Source organism: Gigantopelta aegis, chromosome 1 (genome assembly GCF_016097555.1).
Source record: "Gigantopelta aegis isolate Gae_Host chromosome 1, Gae_host_genome, whole genome shotgun sequence".
NCBI lineage: Eukaryota > Metazoa > Mollusca > Gastropoda > Neomphalida > Peltospiridae > Gigantopelta > Gigantopelta aegis.
In genome coordinates, this window is record NC_054699.1 from 3,810,974 (window position 1) to 3,822,970 (window position 11,997).

Sequence of the window (11,997 nt, forward strand, 5' to 3'; positions counted from 1 at the left end):
CCAATAAAGGTCACAAATCACCTGTTTACTGACATCTTTCTTTTAATTACAAGAGTAAACACCACCTTGTATATCAGTGAGAGCCCAAACAAGTAAATGCTAAATTAGGTAGAGTATCATTAAATAGATATTTACAAAATATTTACTTGTCAGTTTAATATGAAAGACATAATTGACGAAAATCAGTTTTATTCTATTTCCAACACTACTATAGTAAGATCAAATAACTAACCTAAAGAGTTATTTAATTGCACAACAGAAGAGAGTGAGGTATGATATAACTAGTATTTTATTTTCATGCTTATATCATATTAATATTCAAGTACGCTGTCCTGAGCACACACTTCAGCTATCTGGATTATCTGTCCATGACAGTGGGTTAGTTGTTAGTTGCTGGTGGTTAATTAGAAATAAGTTGGTGTAGGCACCTTACACCTACCCATTAAGTTGTTAAAATTGCTCTGAGTGGGAACCGGTAACGGGATACGAACCCAGTACCTACCAGCCTTACATCTGATGGCTTAACCACTACACCACCGTGGCCCGTAGGACAGCACATATAAAACGTCTTTCATATACCAGGCATGGGGAACAGATAGGACAGAAAAAGATCCTGAAGGTTCCGCCAACAGTGGTTGATCCTGTGACTCACTGTACCTCAGGTAAGTGCTCTATGAATGATGACCTACATCCCACTCCACATTAAACAGTGATGAAACCTCACCTCTGTAAGCCAGCCAGTGCTGCAAATACTGTTACGTCCGATAACCTATTGTCATCAATCATTAATATTTCAAGCTTAGGATATCTGGCCTGGCGATATTTTCTGGAAGAAAAGAAAAAATAAACACCCATATTAAAATGTGTGTACTATGTTATGTCAACAATACTAGCAATTAACCATGGCAATCAGCAATGCTGTTTAGATTCCTGCAGTATTATAAAAAAAACATTGCAACATTTGTTTTTCTGTAGAACATTAAATTTTTCATTCACTTTCTTATTTACTTATTTTTTGTAATACTGACAAATTGAACTCCTCTATTAACTTCCATGAAAATTCCCATGGAGACCATTTTTTCACAGCATATTTTAATGCTGTGGATATTTTCTTATTTGCCAGAGGTGTATAAACAAAAAGTAACCTTGCAGTGACCTAACACTATGAAATTAAAGGAAGTCCTTACAAGACAAGTGAAATGCTATTATGAACACTCTATAAATTCTTTTTGTTGTTCAAACAAGTAGACAGGGCTTTAGATTACATCAAAGTCGAGGTGATAAACGTGGGGCACAAAATACTTATGCCAAAAATAATCACGCCCACATTAAGTACAAATGTGCTGATCTTGAAATATTTCATATTAAAACCACCGAAATGTTAAGTTGAATTAGATTAAAATAACTTGAAATGTGTTTCTCAATACTGACAACTCTCCAGCAGCTGTTAATGATGGTACGGAACTAAAACAAAGTTCCTGCGCTCAGAAATTGGTGCGCCCTGGAAGATGTACTCTATTAGCTCCACATTCAATGATGTACGTGATACGAATGCTGGTCAACTCACCCTAAAACAAACCCAACCCAGTGTTTGGTCAACTCGCCCCAAAACCAACTCTCCCCCTACCAACTTGCCCCAGTGTTTAGACAACTTGCCCCAAACTTTACTGTCCATAAATAATTGTGACAAAATAAAAAATGGAAGTCTCCAACTTTGATGTCATTTCATTTATTAATATTACAGTAAAACCCACTAAAACGACAACTTATTAAATGGTTTTATATTGGGGAGATTCTAGTATCGTATAAATAATATATTATAATGAACAGTCAAACCTATTGAAACGAACCCATGTTGATAACAATTTAATTAGCTTATTTGTATTTTATGTTGGTGTGGGCGTAAAGTTTTATGGATACCAGGTGGAACTGTATTTTGAAAACAAGGCTATATTTCTGTCTGAACTAATTGTGTTTACCGACATTCCTAAAATACATGTGGTTTTCAAGACGCAGTTTATTTCCAATGCGTAGTTAATTCTTACTGGTCAACAAAATTCCAATCCTGGTAGAGGTTATATAAAGACCAACAGTATTGTGATTCAGGGAGGAGAACTACGCTTCTTCTCCTCACGTCAAATTGGATATAAGTGTGCAAATAGTTTCTGTTTCGTTTTCCTAAATCGTTCGTTCCACGGAGTCGTCGGACGACGTCGTCGTTTGATGAGAAATGTGTTTGATTCGTGATTCTACGAAGTTGTTCGTTTGATACGACCGTTTGTGTGACGAAGCCATTTCTTAATGGAGTGGTTCGTTTGACGAGACCGTTTGGTTAACGGAACCGTCAGCGATGAGTTCGCTCAGTGATATCGTGAGGTGACTTCGCGAGTGTATTCGTTCAACGAAACCGTTCAACGGAGTCGTCAAATATCATTCGGGTGAAGTCGTTCGTTTTCGTGAGTCGGAGTCGGGGGAAACGATGCCGTTATGTGACCTGTCAACTCCTCTTCAAGAGATAAGATTTCCTTACAGCGGAATCGTCAGATTGGCGATACCGTTCTGCGAGCTGTCAGCTCTAACAATAAACATAACTTGCCTTTGGAATATGCTGTGAACTTTGATATTTTCTTCTACGGATTAAATAAACAGCAAATTATAAACATTCGCGTCTGTTTGGTGATTGAACATTTCTTTTGGATTATCATTTGGTTTCTTCTTTCTACTTATAAATAAAAGATCTTATGTGTTCACATGACTTATTCTTTTATTTAGATACGATATTAGTCTTCACTGTTTTCTTGATGGGATCTTAAGTTAACTTTATACCGGGTTAACAACGCCTTAGATCCGAAGTGTGTATCTATTGTGATGAGGCCAACTTTAATTTACTGAACACACGTTACTTGTATCATTCAGTGTTGTTGGATAAGGGAAGGCCCGTTACACTATTTTAACATTTGTGAGTTTGTCCCTTATTTCCTTAAAGGAATGATCAGACAAGGCTTTTGCACTGACTGGTGTGCATATTCAACAATAATTAATGCACATTATTGCTTAAAATGTTGGTGCATTAGTTTTTAAAAATGGTAATGATATAAGATGACTAAACAGTGTGGGGCGAGTTGACCAACCGCGTTGGGGCTGAGTTAGTTTTCGGGCAAGTTGACCTGCTCCCTGTGATACTATTAATAAGAGGTGGAGGAATTTACTACTAACTATCAAACATGGATGGCTATTACTCATGTGACTGTCAAAACATAAGCTGACTTTGTTTATTTAATCAATATGGAATGAAACTAAAATAAAACTTAGAAAAAACAACTCAGCAATTTTGTGTTACATTTTTTAAGTTGCCTTAGTCTGGGTTTTTTAATGCACTTTTGTATGTCTATCCGAATGCAATAATATAACCTAGCATTATTTTCATGAATTACAGTATATATAAGGCCCTGTAAGCAGCCAGGTTAGAAAAGTGTTCACCACAAGAGTGTGTTACTAAACATGTTTAACCACATTGTTATTAGTCATACCGTACCTATCTTGAGATATATACGGTAACGCCATGTCCGCTGGTAGAGAGGTGAAATTGTTGCCACTCAGATGCAGAACTTTGAGATTCTGAAGCAACCCAAGCAGCAACACATCTTCGTGAGACAGATTGTTGTAGGACAAGTCTAACAGCTGTGACAACCAATGATAAAATTCAATTTTAAAAACATAATTTAAATTTATATTCTAAAAACATTCAATACAACTCCAGTGGTGTGTTAAGGAGAACAAATATCCACAAACAAACTGGTGCCATAAACGACATAGTATGTACTATCATGTCTATGGGAAAGTACATATTAAAAAACAACTTGCTCCTAATAATAAAAAAAAGTAGTCATGTGTCATAGTGAAGTTATTGCCTATGATGACTATGTCGTAGCAATAACATCGCCTCGAAAATATGCCGCCAGAAGCATACAGGCCTGTGAATCCAGGAATTCTAAAACAAGGTGGGGTTTTTTTAAATCTTAAAACTAATGGAATACCATCTATCAAAAGTGTGCAGTCAATTCTTTGGGGGGAAAATGGGGTCCAGAGGATGCAGTCTTAGAAATTCTATTCAATATAATAGCATGTAACATAACGCAATTATAATTTAATTTATTTTTAAGGTTATATCACGGTTAGCTCTGGCACTCGCTAAATTCGCCAAATGCGAATTTAAAAACTGGCGAATTGTATTTTAATTTTGCAAAATAATTTTATGCAATTATTGCTGTTTTGTTAGAAAATAACTGGTTTTTTACAATTTTTAAAGTTTAATAAATAAGTTGGCGAAATGGTTCTGCTCACCGAGAGCTAGCTCTGATAATATACAATTATGGTTCAAACACAAAATCTTGGCTTTCTCTTTTCAGTGGTTTTCTTCTGGCAGACATTAGGACTAGTGCCTCTTAATAATGCCAGAAGTAAACCACTGAACACTCTCCGAATCTAAAGCTGATGGGAAATGACAGGCATGTGGCACAGATAGTCTCAAAAGACAAGCACCTGTTGTGGTTGGAGAGACAAGGACTGGGATGTAGAGGTGGATAGCAAAAGAAGTTGAAAGACAGAAGGAGCTGCCAGACCAGGAAGACGTATGATGGAATTCAGAGAGACAGGAAAGGGAGCCATGGAATAAAAATAATAACTTAAAATATGCATTTCCTTCATTGCATGACATCAAAGAAAGTTATTTAAATTAAAATCCCCTCTACCTCTAGAAGACTGAATGATCTGGCCCTGTACTTATAAAATTTTAAATCAAGACTAAAATCCTTAATAAATGTCCTGCCCGAATAAATAACATGTTGTATTAAGTCTGAGACTGTGCTGTATGTCCCGAGTCGGGAATTCAAAGGTTTTTAAGCATGAGCAGTATTCTCCTACTTCAAGATGAGGGAAGTCTGTCAGATCAATCTTCAAGCATCTCAAACCATTCAGCGGCATTTCCAATTCTCGAAGAGTCTGGAATCCTCGGAAAGCCTCTGCAACATAAAACACAGAAATTCTAAATTATTAAAGACTCAGATTTTTTTGATTTTTTTTCACTGAGTGAGATACAAATTCTCAACTGATTTTAATGCATTTCATGTATATCACACCAGTAGGAAAACATTATTACATGTACAATTTATAGTGTAGCAATCATTCACTTGACTGGTATAAGAGAAGTAACTGCACTCACTATTACTTGATGATGAAACTTACACTTCATTAACAAGTCTGCTGCCAGATTTGTACTTTGTACCAACACAGATGCAGTGTTGGTTTCGTCACATTTGATTCCGCACATTTCTTTTTTAACTGGTACCATACTCACCCGACCTTGACTCAGGCCCAGCTCCAGTATGTTTTTGGCCTTGAACTTAAAAGATTCAGCAAGGATGAACACCTACATCACACATGGAGCTGGTTGACAACTTACCAAAGGGAAGGTAATTTTCCCCTGCATTGACGTAAGCCACATTGTCAAAGAGAGCAAAGTCCTCTTCCTTGACCTCTGATATTTCTTTGCCAGCGATGTTAACAGAGCACAGATCGGACGGATCCTCTACGCAGCAGTGTTTCATCTGAAAACAACGTCATTAAAGGTACTTCGCCATCAAAAGGAAAGTATTTTTAACATGAAAAGTGACAATAATATACGTTGATATACGTACTAGTAATATACAACTTTAACGGAAAAAAAAAACAATCAGTTGAACGAATCCACTGAGGTGGTTCAATCCTGCAATGCAAGCACGTCAGGTGAGCACTCAACCGACTGAGCTAAATCCCACCCCTTTAAGTCTGGTATCCAATCTTGGTCAGTCAACAAAGAAATATCTGACAATTGATGAGCAACTATTTAACATTTCTGAATTGTGTAGTGATCTCTAAAACTTGCAAAGTGAATCATAACGTGATATTGAACAAAATGTTCCCTGTATTTGAGTTAAGAGTTTACAGGATTTATTTAACATAATGATATCCAACATCTTGGAGGTCAATTTATAAATATCCCATTGACTGCTCCAGAGATGACCTTGATATCAAAGTTGAACTGGGCAATGAAATTAACACTATACTATAGACTTATTTTTACCCAAGTATGTTTTAATTGAAAGACATGTTCAATTTTTTTAAGCCTATTTCTCTCAGACTATGTAAGAAATAAGACATTTACATGTATCTCCACAAGCGTATGAGACAGGGGGGGTGGGGTGGGGGTGGGGCAACTGCTACCCTAGTGCTGCTGCAAAACTTCAAATTTGGGCAAAACTGATACAGATATTCGGACAAAATGTGCTAACCTGAGACCTTTTTACCATGTATTTCCAACATTCTACCCTCATAATTAGTTGTAATCCCTATACAATTGTGTAGTGATTCATTTAGCCAGCCTGCCACCCCACCCCCCCCCCCACCCCCCACTTACAAAAATGGGAGCCCGTACGCCTGTGTATCCCCATTATACACCATTTACTAATATCTTAAGATTCATTTAAAAATGTTTCCACCATTTTTTGCTCATCAGATACATTTTGAAACAACTTAAAAGATAAGTGGTATCTAACAGGGGTTTTTTTCATACTCTATATCCTGATTGTATATATTGAAATTAATTCTACAATTGAACTGCATTACTTGTGGCATTGTTGGATCAATGTTTTTCATCACTGGTAGTAAAACATACCAAAAAGAATCCATCCAGAGTGGGGATATCATCTTCTTCATCTTGTTTGAATTTGTCAGCTGTCAGCTTGGTTCCCTCTCGTTCGCACCTTTTACGTTCCTCTCTAATTTGCGAGTATGTTTTGGGACGACTGCACAGAATTGCTTTGAAACGTTTTCGTTGCTCGGCTTGATAAGCTGTCAGCCAGGCTCCATCACCTATATATTTTTAAAATAAATTTTAAAAAAGAATACAGTGTTTGTTTAACGACACCATAGCATTTTCTTTAATTAGCCACCTTGATCCTTTGAAATTGGGCAATGCATTTCATGTACTTTGACAAATTTAAAAACAGCAATTCTCCAACTATAATCTTTTTAAAAATAAAAAAATGTAGACATTAATTTACTAGATTTTAGGGTATGTAATTTTACCTTTCGTACCATGATATGGCATCAGACATATGGATAATGACCACATGAATAATGAGGAAGGAAACACATTGTCATGGGTTACTCTTTCCAATTAGCAGCAAAGGATCTTTTATAAATGCAGCATCCCACAGACAGAATAGAACATACCACGGCCTTTGTTACACCACTTTATATTTATGGGATGATTGAAAAGTACAATAACCAGCTGGCCCGTAAACAAACCTGCTACATTTCTAGCTCAACCATATAAAAATAAAATAATATAGCATATTTTATGCACAGGCCTTTCCAAATTTATTCAAAATAACATATTAAATTAAAAAACAAAATGAAAGAAGTGTTACTATAACTAAAAAAATGATGACGAACTGTGTGCTGTTTGAATATTAAGGTCGACGACAGTCACTCTTCACACCCTTGTTTTGGCTTCGTACATAATCAATATAGCGTATCTCACCGTAATTTCAACTGAAATCCATATTTCATAAAAGGTACAATTTTTTAATAACAAAATTTTCTTCAAACACATCCAGGTGCATTAATAATGTTCAAAGAAATAAATTTCAAAAGCAATTTTGCATTGGAATTTTTCCAGCGTTCTGAAAACGGAAACGTCATGTACCCAGTTTAGTGTTAGTGTAAGGAGATGTAAAGTGACGTCACTGAGAAACTGACGTCATCCAAATTCATAATTAGCTGTATTATTACAATGCTTTGCCACATTAAAATAAAAACTGGTCTACTAACCTTGATCCCTGTCAAAATTCTATAACCAGCAGATGACGCTGTTTACAGGTCAGTATGTTCTTATTTTTCATAATTCTGGACAAAATATTAAGTTTAAATTTTAATAGATGAAAGAAATAAAAAGTATGTTTAATTAAATATATCATATCAAAAAATTACCATTGGATATGTTTCACTTATTGTGTACGAAGCCAAAACAAGGGTGTGAAAAGTGACTGTCGTCAACCTTAGGGATTGCTGAAGTTTAGTTGAATGTGGGTGCTGTTATTACCAATACAGTAAATTAATTAAATGATACCTAATACAATGTGTGGGGTCTATAGACACAGCACTTGATGTCATCAGACACAGACAAGTTTAAAGCAGTATGTTCTACACCTATCAGCACATATAATAATCAAAGACCTCACGCAATTAGAAGACCATCGATTTTATGATACTCGACAATATCATTTTGTTTTTATTTATTTAGCTTTTGATGAAGACATGGGATTACAAATACAATACAGCGAAAGTGTCCGTGGATGGCTAATAGCATGAATATACCATCTAGGTTCTGCCGGTAAAAACTCCGCACAGGGAAACAATTGGAAGTAAAAGTAGATGCCCCTTCATCATATCTCACTCCAGTGGCCGCCATATTGAAACATCGCTACGGCAACCGCATTCGGAAATCGTCGAATGCGACCATACGCATGTACGAACATACCCGAGGATTTTGCCAATGGTCTCACTACATAAAATGTATGTTACCTCAATGAACATGTTTTATAACCTCATTTAATTTTATTCCAAAACATTTACATCTCAATTTATTGTTTTTGTTTTGTTTGTTTGTTTGTTCTTTTTGTTTGGGGTTTTTTGTTTGTTTGTTTTGTTTTGGGTTGTTGTTGTTGTTTGTTTTGTTTGGTTGGGGGTTTTTTGGTTGGGTTTTTTTTTTTGGGGGGGGTGGAGGGTTGGGGTTTTTTTGGGGGGGTTGGGATGGAAGGAAGGAAGGAAATGTTTTATTTAACGACGCACTCAACACATTTTATTTACGGTTATATGGCGTCGGACATATGGTTAAGGACCACACAGGTGTTGAGAGAGGAAACCCGCTGTCGCCACTTCATGGGCTACTCTTTTCGATTTTATATGCACCATCCCACAGACAGGATAGTACATACCACGGCCTTTGTTACACCAGTTGTGGAGCACTGGCTGGAACGAGAAATAGCCCAATGGGTCCACCGACGGGGATCGATACCAGACCGAACGCTTTACCACTGGGTTACTTCCCGCCCCCTTTTTTTTTGGGGGGGGGGGTGGATGGCGTTCGTTTTGTTTGTTTTTACACATAATTATTATAAAACAATTTAGAATGTTTGTAACCAACTCTGGTCATATTAAAACAATTTCTACAAACGTGAAGCTACATGTTTGTGAACAGTCGGGAGTAAAAAATAATTTTTAAAAATCGCCTTCCTCCGCTTCGGACACCTATTAGACAGGTGGCAAGGGAAGCAGTTGCACCTTCAGCAAATTTAGAAAATGTTCCCTGTCTAGTTTTAAAATGTTCTTTTTGTCCACCTGGGAAACATGAGACTGTCCATTAGGCTACTGTACCCCGGATCTTTTTGTCCTGTCATCCCATATATTTTAAGCTAGGTAAAGGGGTGAGACGTAGCCCAGTGGTAAAGCGCTCGCTTGATGGGCGGTCGGTCTGAGATTGATCCCCGTCAGTGGGCCCATTGGGCTATTTCTCGCTCCAGCCAATGTACCACGACTGGTACACAAAAGGCCGTGGCATGTGCTATCCCGTCTATGGGATGGTGTGTATAAAAGATCCCTTGCTACTAATGGGAAAATGTAGCGGGTTTCCCTGTGTCAGGAATGACCAAATGTTTTACTTCAAATAACCGATGATTTATAAATCAGTGTGCTCTAGTGGTGTCGTTAAACAAAACAAACTTTAACTTTGACTTTAAGCTAGGTACGGCCTTAGTGAAATGGACATTCTTTTACTTCTGTACATTCTCCATATAACTATGACTATATATAATGGCTATATATTTTGACGTTATCGTACTTTTTTCTTCTTTTTCTTCTATATATGGTTTCAAACCAATCACTATGTATTTTGACATGGATTACAAGTAATATTATGAGTAGAAGATGGAAATACATGGTGAAAAGTTTCCCCAGTTCATTTTGCCCAAACATCTATGTCGTGTTTACCCGAAGACGAAGACTTACTCCAGCACTAAGGGTGGCCAATTGACCCCCTGACCCCATGTCTCGTACGCTTTTAAATGTATGCTTGTATTTCTAATGCGAATAAAGCTCTGATTCTTAATACATTGGTATTTGACAGCGGTATGGCTCTTAATACATTTAGAATATATGTAACATCATGCATTATTCTAATGTGACCCTACCATACCCTATCATTCAGGTATTCTGTCCGACGGGCGTGTATTGCGAAATCTAAAACACCATTTATATATTAGTGTAGCACTATATATAACTTGTTAACAAGCCATGTCCTTTGGCCAAAGTATGTTTGTTAAATGATTTTTAAATATAATAGCCTATTCAAGGTATTCACTTAAAAGAGTTGTGTTTCATACATAAACGATGATGTGTGAACAATTATGCACATTAACCCAACCCACCTCCATTTTAAAATGAATGCAAGAGAAGTTCCATACTTGCTGTGTTCGTGTAAGATAAATATTTTATTGACAATACAAGGTTGTGTAGCAATCGACTGGACTCGTCAAGCAAAGGTGTTTGAAATTTCGCAATCCTTGTTCATTATGCTAGCACTAAATAGAACTATACTTCGCCCCAATATACTAGGAATAATCAATGTACCAAAACAGTGAAACCTTAAAAGTAGTTCAGTAGATTTTGCTATACTGTCAACTCTTCTCCGCTTCTTGTAATTATATTTAATGTGTCTAATATTACGTTTCTAATATTATATGTTATATGATATATTGTAATTATTGACAGAGAGAGAGAGAGAGAGAGAGAGAGAGAGAGAGAGAGAGAGAGAGAGAGAGAGAGAGAGAGAGAGAGAGAGAGAGAGAGAGAGACGCGAAGAGCGGTGAGAGAGGGAGGGAATCGGGCAGACAGGGAGGAGGGATCTCCAGGTCAAGTAAAAATCGATCACCAAATGATTAGTACTTAGCTAGGCTATTAATACCCGTATCTGAGATTTCGCAATCCTAAAGTTCATTATGTTAGCACTAAACACATCCCTACTACGCATCAATAGACTGGGAATAATAATAAGACAAAAACCGTAAACTCTTGAAAATGGTACTATAATATATAGATTTTTCTCCTATACTTTTTGTCCATCTATGTTCCTAGCATTATATAATATTGTAATTAATTAGAGAGAGAGAGAGAGAGAGAGAGAGAGAGAGAGAGAGAGAGAGAGAGAGAGAGAGAGAGAGAGAGAGAGAGAGAGAGAAATATGCATGTTTTATAGTTTTATATGATCGACTTTTATTTCGAGATACATTTGTTTTCTTTTCATTCCACGTCCTCACCCCCACCCCCACCCACTAGATTCTTATATTTAACTTTTGCTACGACCATTGTCTGCTTTTATCTGTCTGGTTAAAACTAAACAGTTTCTGTCATTCCCCTTGGCATCCTTTGGAAGATTTGACGCCATCCCGCATTTTGGTAAACTTTCATCGCAGACACAAATGTTTATGCTTATGTATCTATATATTGATAAGGAATTGCCAGCAGGTTTTAAAACTGATTAAAACTGAAAAATTTAGAACTGACCATCATTTGTTTTTTCACGTGACACGCAGTTCTTCGGTCTTCATAAAAAAAATATAAGCACGGGGCCTGATCTCATTTACAACCCCATACCTCACCTCCTGCTCCAAGCGAATTTTCTGGGGTGTTTTTTTATCAAAATATTTTCCAGGAGAACATAACCCGATCCCCTTAAAAAGTGCACACGCCAGTCTACCCCCCGCTTCCCCACCCACCTCACTCTGCACAATGAATGCCTGCACACGCGCCTGACTAATGTAATTAAAGGGACGATATCATGAGTTGGAAACCATTTTAAAAGGTTTTCGGCAAATAAAATAGTGTTACATTATTAAGAAT

At 36.9% G+C, this 11,997-nt stretch overlaps 1 protein-coding gene across 2 annotated transcripts in view; it reads right to left on the bottom strand.

Annotated features, from left to right (window-relative positions):
* Positions 1–8,514, bottom strand: part of LOC121369408 (X-ray radiation resistance-associated protein 1-like) — a 31,060-nt gene extending 22,546 nt beyond the window's left edge. For both annotated transcript variants that reach the window (XR_005957612.1, XM_041494497.1), the window contains exons 1-6: positions 8,419–8,514; positions 6,713–6,909; positions 5,462–5,606; positions 4,924–5,021; positions 3,536–3,681; positions 725–826 (exon numbers count right to left, since the gene is read on the bottom strand). Coding sequence is in view for 1 of the 2 variants with exons in the window: in XM_041494497.1 (XP_041350431.1) it covers positions 725–826; positions 3,536–3,681; positions 4,924–5,021; positions 5,462–5,606; positions 6,713–6,909; positions 8,419–8,512 (782 nt within the window). In the remaining variant the exon portion in view is untranslated. The remainder of the gene's footprint in view (positions 1–724; positions 827–3,535; positions 3,682–4,923; positions 5,022–5,461; positions 5,607–6,712; positions 6,910–8,418) is intronic.
* Positions 8,515–11,997: the final 3,483 nt, after the last annotated feature.